This window comes from Scyliorhinus canicula, chromosome 3, assembly GCF_902713615.1.
Source record: "Scyliorhinus canicula chromosome 3, sScyCan1.1, whole genome shotgun sequence".
NCBI lineage: Eukaryota > Metazoa > Chordata > Chondrichthyes > Carcharhiniformes > Scyliorhinidae > Scyliorhinus > Scyliorhinus canicula.
Window position 1 is genome coordinate 251,344,013 of NC_052148.1, and position 15,798 is coordinate 251,359,810.

The following is a 15,798-nucleotide window of genomic DNA, read 5'->3' on the forward strand; positions in this document are numbered from 1 at the left end:
AGGTCCAGGCCTTAAAAGGAGCCCCGGCCCCACAAAACGTGACAGAATTGAGATAGGTTCTGGGATTTGTAAATTATTACGGGAAGTTTATTCTGAATTTGGCCACCCTGTTGGCACCTCTTCACATCTCGTTAAAAATGAACCAAAAGTGGACTTGTGGAGCTCCACAATAGGAGGCATTCCGAGGGGTGAAGAGACAACTGTTATCCTCCCGGCTGCTGGCCCACTACAATCCTTTCCGTCCGCTCGTTCTCACGTGGGATGCCTCTCCATACGGCATCAGAGCAGAGCTGCCCATCAATGGGACGATGGCACAAAGTGCCCCATTGCACACGCTTCCAGAAACAAAGGAACCTACTCTGTGTGTGTATTTACTACCAAAGTCAGATTTCTTGTGACCATGAATAAACTGCTGTTCACCCCACCATTCAGCTTCCTGGGTCTCAATAAAAATCTAGGCATCTAATCATTCCCTATTTATCATATTTGTTTTTGTTCATGTGGGCATTTCTGGCTGTGCCAGCATTTATTGCCCATCCCTAATTGCCCTTGAGGGGGCAGTTAAGAGACAACCACATTGCTGTGGGTCTGGAGTCACATGTAGGCCAGACCAGGTAAGGACGGCAGATTTCCTTCCCTAAAAGGCATTAGTGAACCAGATGGTCAGCATTAGACTATTGATTTTGATTCAAATTTCACCATCTGCAGAGGTGGGATTTGAACCCGGATCCCCAGAGCATTACCCTGGGTTTCTGGTTTATCAGTCCAATGACAATATCACTATGCCACCATCTCCCCAAACTCTCAAGGGCAATTAGAGATGGGTAAAAAATGTTGTCTTTCATGCTCCCAGGAATGAATTGAAGACATCTGGTCAGTACATGATCAAGTGGCATTGTGATAAAAAATTTTGTTGAATGATTTAAGAATCTATGATGCCCTTTCATAAGCTAATCAACTTTGTGAGGTTTATGGGTTTACTAACTATTGCATTCTTAAAGGACCTTAGAGAATTGGTAATATAATTGAACTGACTCAGTTCTGTAACATACCCATTGAGACGAGCCTCTTGAAGATGAGTTCTCCTCATTTCCTTCATTCTCATTGTTTTCTTCGTGGATCTCTTCTCTCATAACGTCAATTGGCACTTAAAAAGGGACAAAGGAAACCAAATTTGTTGCCCATATTAATACACAAAATAGACAACAATTTAAGTTGTGCAAGACTCTTATAAGATTAGAAGTAGGAGCAGGACCATGCAGACTATGCAGCCCTTTGAATCTGCTCCACCATTTATTATGATCATGCCCAATCTTCAGCCACATATCCACTTCCATACCCGCTCCCCATATTCCTTGATTCTCCAAGAGATTTATAATTTATCTATCCATCTCTTTATCCTACAATGATGCCCCACGTGTTCTAGGCTGCCAATTTAGGGGAAACGACCTTTCAGTGTCTACTCTGTCAAGCCCATGTAGAAACTTGTACATTTCAATGAAATCACCTTTTCTACCCTCCAGATCCCTAATTAGGCAACCTCTCATCAGCCCCTTAACCCAGGAGTCTATGTTGTACCACCTTCAATGCAAGTCTATCCTTTGTTAAACGTGGAGATCAATACTGCGTGCACTACTACAGGTGTGGTGCCACCAAAGTCCTGTACAATTGCAGCAAGGCCTCGTTATGCTTCTAATCCAATCCCCTTGCAATAGAGGCCAACATGCTATTTGCCTTCCTAATTACTTGTTGTACCTGCATGTTAACTTTGTGTTCCTTGTATGAGTGCACCAAAGTCTCCCTGAACATCAACATCTACAAGTTTCATGCGTTTGAAAAATATTCTGCTTTTCTATTCTTGTGACCACAATGGATAACCTCACACTTCCTCAAATTATACTCCATCTGCCGCCTTATTGCCCATTTTCTTAACCCGTCTCTATATCATCGCATCTCGGTCTTTTGGCTCAGGTCAAGAGTGAGATCAGGGCCGGGATTCTCCCCTACCCGGCGGGGCGGGGGGTCCCGGCGGGACGGAGTGGCGTGAACCACTCTGGCGTCAGGCCTCCCCAAAGGTGCGGAATTCTCCGCACCTTTAGGGGCTAGGCCCGCGCCGGAGTGGCTCCCGCTCCGCCGGCCAAAGCGAACGGCCTTTGACGCCCCGCCAGCCGGGGCCGAAAGGCCTTCGCCGTAAGTCCGCGCATGCGCCGGTGCATCAGCGGCTGTTGATGTCATACCGGCGCATGCGCAGGGGAGGGGGTCTCTTCCGCTCCCGCCATGGTGAAGGCCATGGCGGGGCGGAAGAAAAAGAGTGCCCCCACGGCACAGACCTGCCCGCTGATCTGTGGGCCCCGATAGCAGGCCAGGCCACCGTGGGGGCACCTCCCGGGGTCAGATCGCCTCGCGTCCCTCCTCCCAGGATCCCGGAGCCCGCCTGCGCCGCCAATCCCGCTGGTACCAGAGGTGGTTTAAACCACGCCGGCGGGAACGGCCTGTCAGCGGCGGGAATTCGGCCCATCGCGGGCCAGAGAATTGCTCCGGGGGGCCCGCCGACCGGCACGGCGCAATTCCCGCCGCCGCCGAATCGCGGGGGGGGGGCGGAGAATTCGGGACACGGCAGGGGCGGGATTGACGCTGGCCCCGGGCGATTCTCCGACCTCACGTCTAATGCCTGTTCTTGTCAGCTTGGATCTGGTTTGGCTCTCTTGTGGGGACCATAAATTGGATTCAGTTTGAATTTGATTTGATTTTTGAAGCAAGAAAGGAGATGGATTAGGGGTTTGCCTCTGTCCAGTCTGTGCTTTGTAACTCTGAGAAAGGAATACATTTTTTAAAAAAATATGTGCATTTTCTTTGTGTCCTCCTTGCAGCTTGCATTCCTTCCTAACTTTGTATCATCAGCAAACTTAGATCAATTACTCTCTGTCTTTGCCTAGATCATCAATGTAGATTGTAAATAGCTGAGTCCTTATTCTTGTGGTATTCACAAATCACAGCCTGCCAATTTGAAAATGACCCATTGATCCCTGATCGATACTTCCTGCCATTAAACAGTCCTGCAACTGGATCTATATTGGAGTAGGAGGCATGGAGTGAAGCCCTCTGCAGGATGAACTCTGCAAGATTGAGTCTGGTCCAGCTCAAGGTACTGTTTAGGATGCACCTTACTCTGGCCGGAATGAGTTGTTTCTTTGCGAAGGTTGAGGATAGGTGCGAGCGCTGTTCGAGGGGGCCCGCGAACCACACACATATGTTCTGGTCCTATCCCAAGCTTGTGGCTTTTTGGGATTCTTTTTTCATCATCACATCAGCGATTTTGAACATTGATCTGGAGCCCTGTCCTTCAGGGCTACATTTGGGGTATCGGACCTGCTGACTCAGTGGACGGCGGCGGAGGCAGATGTCTTGGCCTTTGCCTCGACGGTTGCTTGGAGGCGAATCCTGATGAGTTGGAGGCTGGTGATGCTACCTAGTGCTTCGGTGTGGCTGGTTGGCTGAATGGAGTTTCTGCACCCCTAAGGAGGTCAAATGGATCGTGACGGGGTCAATTGAAAGGTTCTATTGAAGGCTGTTTATATTGTATTTTAAGGAATGGGAGTAGCTGCCCAGCTAGTGAGTACAAATCCTTGTTGTCAGTGTTTGGGGACTGAGCACTTCTACAATAACCTTAAAAAAATTATAATTTGTAATATATTGCAGGAGTAGGAACAACTCTTTTAAAGAAATACTGTGACTATATTTCACTGGCAATAGGTGAATGCTTACTCAGACCTTTTCCCACTGCACTGCCATTACTTTGCCACAAGTGTGGTGGAAGCCGTACTTACTTATTATGTAATGGGAATTATGCCAAACCTGTGCCAAAGTCACAATGACGGAGCAAAAGCAGATGCAAGCGAAATCCCAGCCCATGACTTGGTATTGTCTGAATGTACACAATTGCAGTATGAACTGAGTCAGGACACAATGAAACACCCCAGAGAGAGGTTCAGTGCCGACTTCCATCCACATATTTTCAAAATGTAAAGGAATGATCATATCTAAATTATACAAATACTTACTTTAGACACTGGCCGCTAGATATTGAATGTACACTGCGTTGAAGTAATGCTTGTGAGCACATCAGATGGCTGTCTTTCATTTCTCGTGTGCTTGTCGGAAAAGTGTTGTGACAAATAGGGGAAAGAGATGAGCAAGTGTCCTAATTGTGCCATGTAAATGCATTTGTATTCTGTGCTACAAATCTGAATGCATTTGTGAACCATCAGTTTAGCTGTTTTTCAGTTTGAAATTCATATTTTGCTTTGAACAAATGTTGATCAGTTACATACCTGGCATCACTAAATTTCTCTGACTTTTCTTGTAATATAAAATTACAGGAACCGATAACACCAACAGTACGAAAACTCCCAGGACAGGCCAGTAATGCACTTTGTTCCCCCCTGCTATAAACATTGAAGAGAAAATAATTCTTTATTAGAAGCATATGCAGGTTTCAGATATGAATTGGATATCTTGATTGACATTTTGAACAGGTTAATCAATTGATAAAACAAGGGAGAGGTGACATTTCCTGGATCTCAGCATGGAAGAAATCATCGTGGTTTAGTCAAGTTGACCCTGAATTTGCAGATCATGTAATGCAGTATTCTCCTGGGGTCCTCCAGCTCTTCAACCTATTTCAAAATTATCAACTGAAATATAAGACACCCAACTAATAGGCGCCACCTGCCAAAATGGAACAAAATTAATTTTTAATTACAGGCTGTGTGGACACATCATTTGAATATTATGATATTCCAAGAACAAGCTCACATTATTTTATTAAATTGAACGGTCCTAAAGAAATACAATTAACTATAATATACTTTTGATCATTCTCAATTTGTGATGATTAAAGATGCATTAATTCTTGTTAAATTGTGAATCTTGATATTGGCGGAGCTACCATTCGAGTTCTTGAGCCCAACACTCTGAGAGAACTAACGTACACTGTCGCAGAGGTATCCTAGGTTAACTGTTCCATTTGTACTGATGGTAATTTAGGCCATCAATACTGTTCAGCCCTATAACTGGTTCCACCATTGAATGTAATAGAATTAAATTCGGTAAGTTACATTCAGGGGAGGTGGTGGCGTAGTGGTGGTGTCACTGGACACCAGTAATCCAGAGAGTCAGAGTACTGGCTCTGGAGTCCCAGGTTCAAATCCCGCCACTGTAGATGGTGGAAATTTGAATTAAATAAATATCTGATGATGACCACAAAACCATTGTTAATTGTTGTAAAAACCCATCTGGTTCACTAATGGCCTTTAGGGACAGAAATCTGCCATCCTTATCTGCTCTGGCCTATATATGAGTCCAGACACAATGTGGCTGACTCCTAACTGCCCCTTAAGGGCAATTAGGGATGGACAATTACGGATGGGCAATAAATGCGACGCCCATGTCCCGTGAACGAAAATAAAATTCAAGAACGCAAAAGCAGTGGACCAGAGGGCCCCATAACTGGTTCCACCATTCAATGTGATCATGACTGACCTCGGTTCCAACTCCACTTCCCCACCTACTCCCCCATCCCTTTATTCCATACGAGACTAAAAATCTGTCTATCCCAGCCTTAAACATATTCAGCAATGGAGCACCCACATTCCTCTGAGATAGAGAATTCCAAAAATTCACAATTTGAGTGATGTCATTTCTCCTTATCTCAGTCCTAAATGCTCAGCCTCGTACCTTCAGACTGAGCCCCTGTGTCCCCATCCAAGGGAACCAATCCCTGAGCGTCTACTCCATCAAGCCCTCATGTTTCAGTGAGATGGCCTCTCCGTTTTCTGCACTCCAGGGAACATAGGCCTAATTTGCTCAGCCTCTAATCATGGGAAAAACCACTGCTTTACACCTGTAGCAGCAACATATAAAGTCTTGGCTCAGATTTTGTCGTAGTAACAAGTCTGAGGCTATCACTGGTAACTTTTATTATTGAGAATAAATCAAAGAGTCACTTCCCTTGTCTGTAGGAGTACAGTTAAATGCAGATTTTCCAGGCGGATCCATCTCCAAGGCTGGAATTTCCTGCCCTAGGTCAACAGACTTTTAAATGGTCCGCCAAATTTTCCGTCCTGTCCGTGATGATTCCCAGGGTGGGCGGGACCAGAATATTTACCCCACAGTCTGAGTTGTCCTGCTCCTCCAGAAGCTTCGGTACACTGGTGCGTTGCTTGGTGCTTGGTATTAAACAGCACAAAGGGTATGAAGCAGTCGTACTTGCCCACTAAACATACTTGAAAATATTCAAGGTTTGTTCGTTCAAGTTTAAGTGAATTTGTATTTAAGTGAATTTATAAGTGAATCCATTTGGGTGGAAATCAGGAATAGTAAGGCGCAAAAGTCATTGATAGGAGTAGTCTAAAGGCTACCAAATAGTAACATTATGGTGGGGCAGGCAATAAATAAAGAACTAATGGATGCATGTAGAAATGGTACAGCAGTTATCATGGGGGATTTTAATCTACATGTCGATTGGTTTAACCAGGTCGGTCAAGGCAGCCTTGAAGAGGAGTTTATAGAATGTATCCGCAATAGTTTCCTAGAACAGTATGTAATGGAAGCTATGAGGGAACAAGCGGTCCTAGATCTGGTCCTGTGTAATGAGACAGGATCGATTAATAATCTCATAGTTAGGGATCCTCTCGGAAGGAGCGATCACCATATGGTGGAATTTAAAATACAGATGGAGAGTGAGAAGGTAAAATCAAACACTAGTGTTTTGTGCTTAAACAAAGGAGATTACAAAGGGATGAGAGAAGAACTAGCTAAGGTAGACTGGGAGCAAAGACTTTATAGCGAAACAGTTGAGGAACAGTGGAGAACCTTCCAAGCGATTTTTCACAGTGCTCAGCAAAGGTTTATACCAACAAAAAGGAAGGACGGTAGAAAGAGGGAAAATCGACCGTGGATATCTAAGGAAATAAGGGAGAGTATCAAATTGAAGGAAAAAGCATACAAAGTGGCAAAGATTAGTGGGAGACTAGAGGACTGGGAAATCTTTAGGGGGCAACAGAAAGCTACTTAAAAAGCTATAAAGAAGAGTAAGATAGATTATGAGAGTAAACTTGCTCTGAATATAAAAACAGATAGTAAAAGTTTCTACAAATAAATAAAACAAAAAAGAGTGGCTAAGGTAAAAATTGGACCTTTAGAAGGGAGACTTAATAATGGGAGATGAGGAAATGGCTGAGGAACTGAACAGGTTTTTTGGGTAGGTCTTCACAGTGGAAGACACAAATAACATACCAGTGACTGATAGAAATGAGGCTATGACAGGTGAGGGCCTTAAGGTGATTGTTATCACTGAGGAGGTAGTCATGGGCAAGCTAATGGGGCTAAAGGTGGACAAGTCTCCTGGCCCTGATGGAATGCATCTCAGAGTGTTAAAAGAGATGGCTAGGGATATTGCAAATGCACTAGTGATAATTTACCAAAATTCACTAGACTCTGGGGTGGTCCCCGCGGATTGGAAATTAGCAAACGTGACACCACTGTTTAAAAAAGGAGGTGGGCAGAGAGGGGATAATTATAGGCCAGTGAGCTTAACTTCGGTAGTAGGGAAGATGCTGGAATTTATCATCAAAGAAGAAATAGCGAGGCATCTGGATGGAAATTATCCCATTGGGGAGACGCTGCATGGGTTCATAAAGGGCAGGTCGTGCCTAACTAATTTAGTGGAATTTTTTGAGGACATTACCAGTGCGGTAGATAACGGGGAGCCAATGGATGTGGTATATCTGGATTTCCAGAAAGCCTTTGACAAGGTGCCACACAAAAGGTTGCTGCATAAGATAAAGATACATGGCATTAAGGGTAAAGTAGTAGCATGGATAGAGGATTGGTTAATTAATAGAAAGCAAAGAGTGGGGATTAATGGGTGTTTCTCTGGTTGGCAATCAGCTAGTGGTGTCCCTCAGGGATCTGTGTTGGGCCCACAATTGTTCACAATTTACATTGATGATTTGGAGTTGGGGACCAAGGGCAATGTGTCCAAGTTTGCAGACGACACTAAGATGAGTGGTAAAGCAAAAAGTGCAGAGGATTCTGGAAGTCTGCGGAGGGATTTAGATAGGTTAAGTGAATGGGCTAGGGTCTGGCAGATGGAATACAATGTTGCCAAATGTGAGGTTATCCATTTTGGTAGGAATAACAGCAAAAGGGATTATTATTTAAATGGCAAAATATTAAAACATGCTGCTGTGCAGAGAGACCTGGGTGTGCTAGTGCATGAGTCACAAAAAGTTGGTTTACAGGTGCAACAGGTGATAAAGAAGGCAAATGGAACCTCACTAGGCTGGTGGAGCAAATGGAGGAGGTGTTTAAAAGATGGGACATGTTGCCGCTGTCGCTGGCGGGCAGGGTGCAGACCGTCAAGATGACGGTGCTCCCGAGGTTTTTGTTCCTGTTCCAGTGCCTCCCCATCCTTATCCCGAAGGCCTTTTTTAGGAGGGTCAATAGGAGTATTACGTGTTTTGTATGGGCGCATGGGACTCCGAGGGTGAGAAGGGTGTTTTTGGAGCGGGGCAGGGAGAGAGGGGGGCTGGCGCTGCCCAACCTCTGTGGGTACTACTGGGCTGCCAATGCAGCGATGATGCGTAAGTGGGTAATGGACGGGGAAGCGGCAGCATGGAAGAGGATGGAGATGGCGTCCTGCGTGGACACGAGCCTGGAGGCGCTGGTAACGGCGCCGTTGCCGCTCCCTCCAACGAGGTATACCATGAGCCCGGTGGTGGCGGCTACCCTCAAAATTTGGGGGCAATAGAGATGGCATAGGGGAGAGGTGGGGGTATTGATGGAGTCACCGATATGGGGGAACCACCGGTTTGTACCAGGGAGCATCGATGGCGGGTTTCTTGGCTGGCACAGGGTAGGTATTAGGAGGTTGAGGGACCTCTTTGTGGATGGGAGGTTTGCGAGCCTGGGTGAGTTAGAGGGGAAGTTTGGGCTCCTAAAGTTTGGAAGGGAGAGGGGGGGGGGGTTGTTGCAGGGAAAGGGAGAAATGGGTATACATGTTTATTGAATATGCCGGGTGCTTATCTATTTCTTCTTTTTGTAGTTACTGGGGGGGGGGTTTGGTTTTGGGGGTTATTGTGTTTTTTCTTTTTGTTGTTGTTACTACGGTTTTCTTGCTGTTATTTTATGTTTTGATATGTTTTGGAAAATCTTAATAAAAATTATTTTTTTAAAAAAAGAAGGCAAATGGAATTTTGGCCTTCATTGCTAGAGGGATGGAGTTTAAGAGTAGGGAGGTTATGCTGCAATTGTATAAGGTGTTAGTGAGGCTACACCTGGAGGATTGTGTTCAGTTTTGGTCTCCTTACCTGAGAAAGGACGTACTGGCGCTGGAGGGTGTGCAGAGGAGATTCACTAGGTTAATCCCAGAGCTGAAGGGGTTGGATTATGAGGAGAGGTTGAGTAGACTGGGACTGTACTCGTTCGAATTTAGAAGGATGAGGGGGGATCTTATAGAAACATATAAATTTATGAAGGGAATAGATAGGATAGATGCGGGCAGGTTGTTTCCATCAGTTGGCGAAAGCAGAACTAGGGGGCATAGCCTCAAAATAAGGAGAAATAGATTTAGGACTGAGTTTAGGAGGAACTTATTCACCCAAAGGGTTGTGAATCTATGGAATTCCTTGCCCAGTGAAGCAGTTGAGGCTCCTTCATTAAATGTTTTTAAGATAAAGATAGATAGTTTTTTGAAGAGTAAAGGGATTAAGGGTTATGGTGTTCGGGCCGGAAAGTGGAGCTGAGTCCAAAAAAGATCAGCCATGATCTCATTGAATGGCAGAGCAGGCTCGAGGGGCCAGATGGCCTACTCCTGCTCCTAGTTCTTATGTTCTTATATCAGCATAATAAGTACAAAACAACCTTTCTGCGACAGAAAAATAAATTTCTCAAGTATCATATCTCATTCCTAATTATTGGCAAAAATGTTTTAAATGTTTACTTTTTATTTCTGATTCTTATGTTTCTCTTCTTAATATCACATCTTTTTTCTGTCTTTTTATTTTGCTTTCTCTAGACTGAATTAGATATTCAAACTTACACTTCTGGTTTTAGACTGTGAAAGCATGAATTTCAGTGCAATAGCTCCACTTTGGCCAGCGCCATAAGGCTAACCAAGGGTTTCTATGCTGAACTACTGCATGGCCCATCCAGCATTCTCCAATCATTGGTGCATACATCTGCGACCCCTGCATCCACCTGAACATGTTGAATTGGGTTATCCTGACACCACACGGCCCAGCCAGCGCTGGTGGGTCCATGCAAAACAGTCACTGCATGGATTGCAACATCATTAGTGACTTGGACCTTGGACACAATATGCTGCACCCTTCCGTGATGTTCCACCCCTCTTCGGCAGAAGTCTTGCGGGCACGAATTAGAGCAAGTATTGACAAACGAGGCCTGGGCACCATGGCTGCGGAGGGGCAGTGGGAGGCTAGAAAAGCTCTGAAAAACCATAGAAAATTGTTGGGCTTGCTGGGGAATGGCTGCCTGAGCCAGGTCAGAACAGGAAACAACTTGATCCCAAGTTAATGGACGTGGGATGTCCTCCTCGGCTGCATTCTGGCTTTTAAACGTACCCCTGTGGTGCTTCTTACATTCCACTGGCTATTCATTCTGCTGAGTACTGCCTGTGTCCTTTGAATGCTTCGAATGCTTAGACAACAATAGAACAATTGATGGCCTCTGGTCATCTGGGAGGCCACCAGGCCACCCTTTGGACCCCCTCAAACCCCAGCTATTTCATCAAGGGGATGCTCAGCACAATGAGGGGCACACCGGGCACTCCTTAGAAACACTACCCCACTGCAGAGGAAGCAGGGGCTCAGCAGAGCTCACTCCAGCCACGTGGCTTTTCAAGCTCTCCTTCGTTCTCTGCCCCTCTCAGGGCAGAGGTGTCACCAGTGGCCCCCACCCCTCTGGATCTCCAGCTGTCTCCATCTGGACAGGCTGGCAGCACTGGCTGCCTCTGCCACCACCTCCCAGGCACCGTTCAAGAGGGCGGGTTTGAGTCTGCGGGCAACCCTGAGGTAAGGGTGGCACTCCGCTCCTCGCTGGCATTGAGCTGTGGGTCTACCTCAGACTCCTAAACCCAGGGACAGGCCTTCTCTGAGTGGTCTTCATGGTTGCAAGTGAGCGCGGGCCATCATGCCCCTCAGCCGCCCCACGGACTGATCCTGCGGGGCGGTGGAAGAACAAATAGTGCACGGGTATCGGACCCGCTGCCCGCGATCGGTGCCCACTGATCGCAGGCTCATGCCACCCTTGGCACGGCCGTGGTGCGGGACCATGGTTGTCCCGGACGGCACTTTGTGGCCGTTTTCACGAACGGTGAGAGCAGGTGTGATCGTGTTCGTGAAAACGGCTGTAAAGGCCTGGGAACTCGGCCCATCAGCTTGGGGAGAATCGCTGTTCGCCGTAAAAAATGGCGAGCAGCGATTCATGTCGTGGGGCGGCCGTGGGGCGGGGGGGGGGGGGGAAGAATAGCGGGAGGGCGTGAAAATTGTCGGGAAGGCCCTCCCGCTATTCTCCGACCCGTCGTGGGCAGCGGAGAGTCGCGCCCATGGATTACGATATATATTGAATTAGATCCCACTATATTTTTCTATAGATTTTTCTACAGGCATAATAAAATGGAAAATATTGATCAGACGATGGTATGGAAATGTCTGGGCAATATTGCAGAATTACAGAAAAATACAGGAAAGGCCCATTGGGTCTGTACTGCCGCATAAAAGACACCTGGTCTGACAATCCTAATGTCAGCACATGGCCCATAGCCTCGAATGTTATGACGTGCCAAGTGTTCATCCAGGTACTTTTTAATGGATGTGAGGCATCCCGCCTCTACCACCCTCCCAGGCAGTGCATTTGAGACTGGCACCACCCTCTGGGTAAAAAAGCTTTTCCTCAAATCCCCTCTGTACCTCCCGCCCCTCACCTTGAACTTGTGTTCCTTTGTAACCAATGAACCTAAGGGGAACAGCTGTTCCCTATCCACCCTGTCCATGCCCCTCATAATCTTGGACACCTTTATCAGGTCTCCCCCTCAGTCTTCTTTGTTCCAGCGAAAACAACCCAACTCTATCCAATCTCTCTTCATAACTTAAATGTTCCCTCCCAGGCAACATCCTGGTGAAAAGCCTCTGCACCCGTTCCAGTGCAATAACATCCTTCCTATAACGTGGAGACCGGAACTGCTCACAGCACTCCAGCTATGGCCTCACCAACATGACTTCCTAGCTTTTGTAATCTATGCCACGATTGATAACGGCAAGTGTGCCATATGCCTTTTTCACCACCAAATAACCTGCCCTTCTGCCTTCAGAGATCTATTTACAAACACGTCAATGATGGAACCATCAATTCAGCAAACACGTGTAGTTGGATCTGAACAGAGGCTTTAATAAACTTACAACAGAGCCAGCCTATTCGTCGTTGAACTTCAGATGAACTGGCAGGCTGGCTCTAAGGCACTGATCTTTATACATCGGTCCCGGGGGGGAGGCCTGGGCGGAGCCAAGGGAGGAGCCCAGTACAAACTCTCGCGTACTCCCAGAGCGACTCCCCCTGGTGGTCGGACAGTGCAACGGCACTTACAATGGTGGATAGTGAACATATATACACGGAGTTATATTGGCAACTATATACAGCATTGATCTTACAATGGGTAGATAACGAACATATATACATGGAGTGATATTGGCAACTATATATAGTGTGAAACACATTCACCACAGTCATGGTCTCTTTTTTCTCAGGATTCCCAGTGTGGTGCCATTCATTGAATATTTCCTTGTCAAATTGCTCCTTCCAAAGTGTAAAATCTCACACTTTTCAGGATTAAATTCCATCTGCCACATTTCTATCCATTTGATCACCCGTCTGCGTCTTTACGAAAGCCAAGACTCTCAGCCTTACTGTTAAACACCGGGCCTATCTTTGTGTCATCCGCAAGCTTACTGATCCTACCCCCCACATAGTCATCTAAGTCATTTATATAAATGACGAATAATAGGTGACCCAGCACAGATCCCTGGGGTACACCACTGAACACTGGCTTCCAGTCACTAAAGCCGCCTTCTATCATGAGGGGCAGCATGGTAGCACAGTGGTTAGAACTGTGTCTTCACAGCGCCAGGGTCTCTAGTTTGATTCCCCATTGGATCACCATCTGTGTGGAGTCTGCACGTTCTTCTCGTGTCTGCGTGGGTTTCCTCCGGGTGCTCCACTTTCCTCCTACAGTCCAAAGATGTACAGGTTAAGTGGATTGGCCATGCTAAATTGCCCTTAGTGTCCATAAAGGTTAGGGGGGGTTATAGGGTAGAAGTGAGGGCTTCAGTTGTTCGGTGCAGACTCGATCGGCCGAATGGCCTCCTTCTGCACTGTATGTTGTATGTTCTGTCATCACTCTCTGTTTCTTACAGCTCAGCCAGCTTTGAATCCACCTTATCAAGTTCCCCTGTGTCCCATGTGCATTTGCCTTCTTTATGTCTCCCATGTGGGAACTTGTCAAATGCTTTGCTGATATCCATGTCAACTGCAATATCCTTGTATTTATGAAATGCCCCTCTCTTCCTTCTCATTTTATCCTAAATATCTCTGGTCATCCATAGTTTTCTGGGCTTGTTACTCCTGCCTATTACTCTAGAGGGAACATGTTAGGCCTGTACGCTCCCAATTCCTCTTTGAACATCCCCATTGCTCTTCTGTAGATCTCCCCACCAGTAACTTGTTCTACCACTCTACCTTGGCCAGATCCTGCCTTATTTTACATTACAAAAACAAAACTAAAGGGTGGGATTCTCCGTTACTGAGACTAAGTGTTAACGCCAACGGAGAATCCTTGGACTTTTATGACAGACAAACTGGCGCCACACCTGGACTGATTCCGCTACTGTTGAGGGGCTAGCACTGGTGCCGCATGGAACACAGTAGATTCCATTGAAAAACAGTGCGGGATTCGCCGGGTCCGTGATCGACACTCGGGAATGTGACAAGCTGCAGCCGCACATAAACATTACACTCCGTACACACACTTACCCCAGCCAAAAAGATGCACTGGTTGTGCTGGAGCGCGCTCATACAGCTGATGGGTCGTCTGGGGCCAGAGGGCATCCAGGGATTTGCCCTGGGGAGACACCTATACGATCCATGGCACCAGGTTCAAAGTGGGCCGTTAGCAGTGTGCGCAGCTGCATGGCTGCCTTGGCGGCTGCAGCAACGGTGCTCCATGCCCTTCCACACCGACCCCACAGCTCACCTCCTGGCCTCCCCTCACGACCCCCCCAGTCCTGGCAGAACCCCCCCCCCCCCGGCCAGCGGCACAACTGTCAGCAAACAATGGTGACGTTGGACACCTTCTGTATGTCCTCTCTCTCCCCCAGCAACCGCCACGGCGGTTTCACAATTTTAAAAAGCACTCAGTCCATCGGAGACGGAGAATGGCAGAGGTCCTGAAGAGTATCGGATCGGGCCCGCTAATGATATGCAAATGGTGCCTACTGTACGTGTGGAGTGAAATGCATTGACAGCGTTTTCGAGGTGACAGAGAATCGCAATTTGGCATCAATTTGGCGCCTGCCGCGATTTTGGCGTCAGAAGCTATTCTCTGCCCAATCGTATTGCTATTAAGGAGGGTGATTCAGGATATTGACTCAGCGATTGTGAAGGAACGGCGATACATTTCCAAGTTAGGATGGTGTGTCACTTGGAGAGAAAACATGGGAGCTGTGGTGCTAACGGAGAATCCTGCCCCACGTACGTGAATTAATTTGAGGGAAGCTTCCTATTCCAGATGTATTTTTTGTCCACTTTTGTCAGTATCTTTGCTGTGTAAAGATTGGCTCTTTGACTGGGATATTAGGTATGGGAAGTACTTCCAAGCAGCTCATGTTCTGTAGGCATTTAATTTAGTCCCTCAGCCCTGCAGTATGTGCCATCTACAGGATGCACAGTAACTCACCAGGGTTCCTTCAAAACCATCTCCCAACCCGTGATGTCCACAGGACAAGGGCAGCAATTTCATAGGAACACCACAGCTCCCATGTTTCCTCTCCAAGTGACACACCATCCTAACTTGGAAATGTATCTCCGTTACTTCACAATTGCTGAGTCAATATCCTGAATCACCCTCCTTAATAGCAATACGAATGTACCCACTCCAAATGGACTGCACCGATTTCAGACCACTCACCCACCATCTTCTCAAAGGCAATGAGAGATCAGCAACAAAGGCTGGCCTTGCCAGCAATACTCACATCCATGAATGAATGAAAATTGGAAACAGGATTAGAAGTCATAGATATTATAGAATGTACAGTGCAGACGGAGGCCATTCGGCCCATCGAGTCTGCACCGGCTCTTGGAAAGAGCACCCTACCCAAGGTCAACATCTCCACCTTATCCCCATAACCCAGTAACCCCACCCAACACTAAGGGCAATTTTGGACACTAAGGGCAATTTATCATGGCCAATCCACCTAACCGGCACATCTTTGGATTGTGGGAGGAAACCGGAGCACCCGGAGGAAACCCACACACAGACAGGGAGGATGTGCAGACTCCACACAGACAGTGACCCAAGCCGGAATCGAACCTGGGACCCTGGAGCTGTGAAGCAATTGTGCTATCCACAAGGCTACCGTGTTTGCAACATCAGTGAGTCAAGGAGTCCAAAATAGTTAAAGCCTGTATATGATAGATGAGAAAGTAATACAGGTATATAGTATGTAT

General features: G+C 46.7%; 1 protein-coding gene across 1 annotated transcript in view; it reads right to left on the reverse strand.

The window, feature by feature from the left end:
* The window catches only part of LOC119963667, a 32,743-nt gene that overhangs the window by 11,897 nt on the left and 5,048 nt on the right, over nt 1-15,798 (reverse strand). The window contains exons 3-4 of the mRNA XM_038792986.1: nt 4,332-4,445; nt 1,053-1,147 (exon numbers count right to left, since the gene is read on the reverse strand). Coding sequence (XP_038648914.1) covers nt 1,053-1,147; nt 4,332-4,445 — 209 coding nt within the window. The remainder of the gene's footprint in view (nt 1-1,052; nt 1,148-4,331; nt 4,446-15,798) is intronic.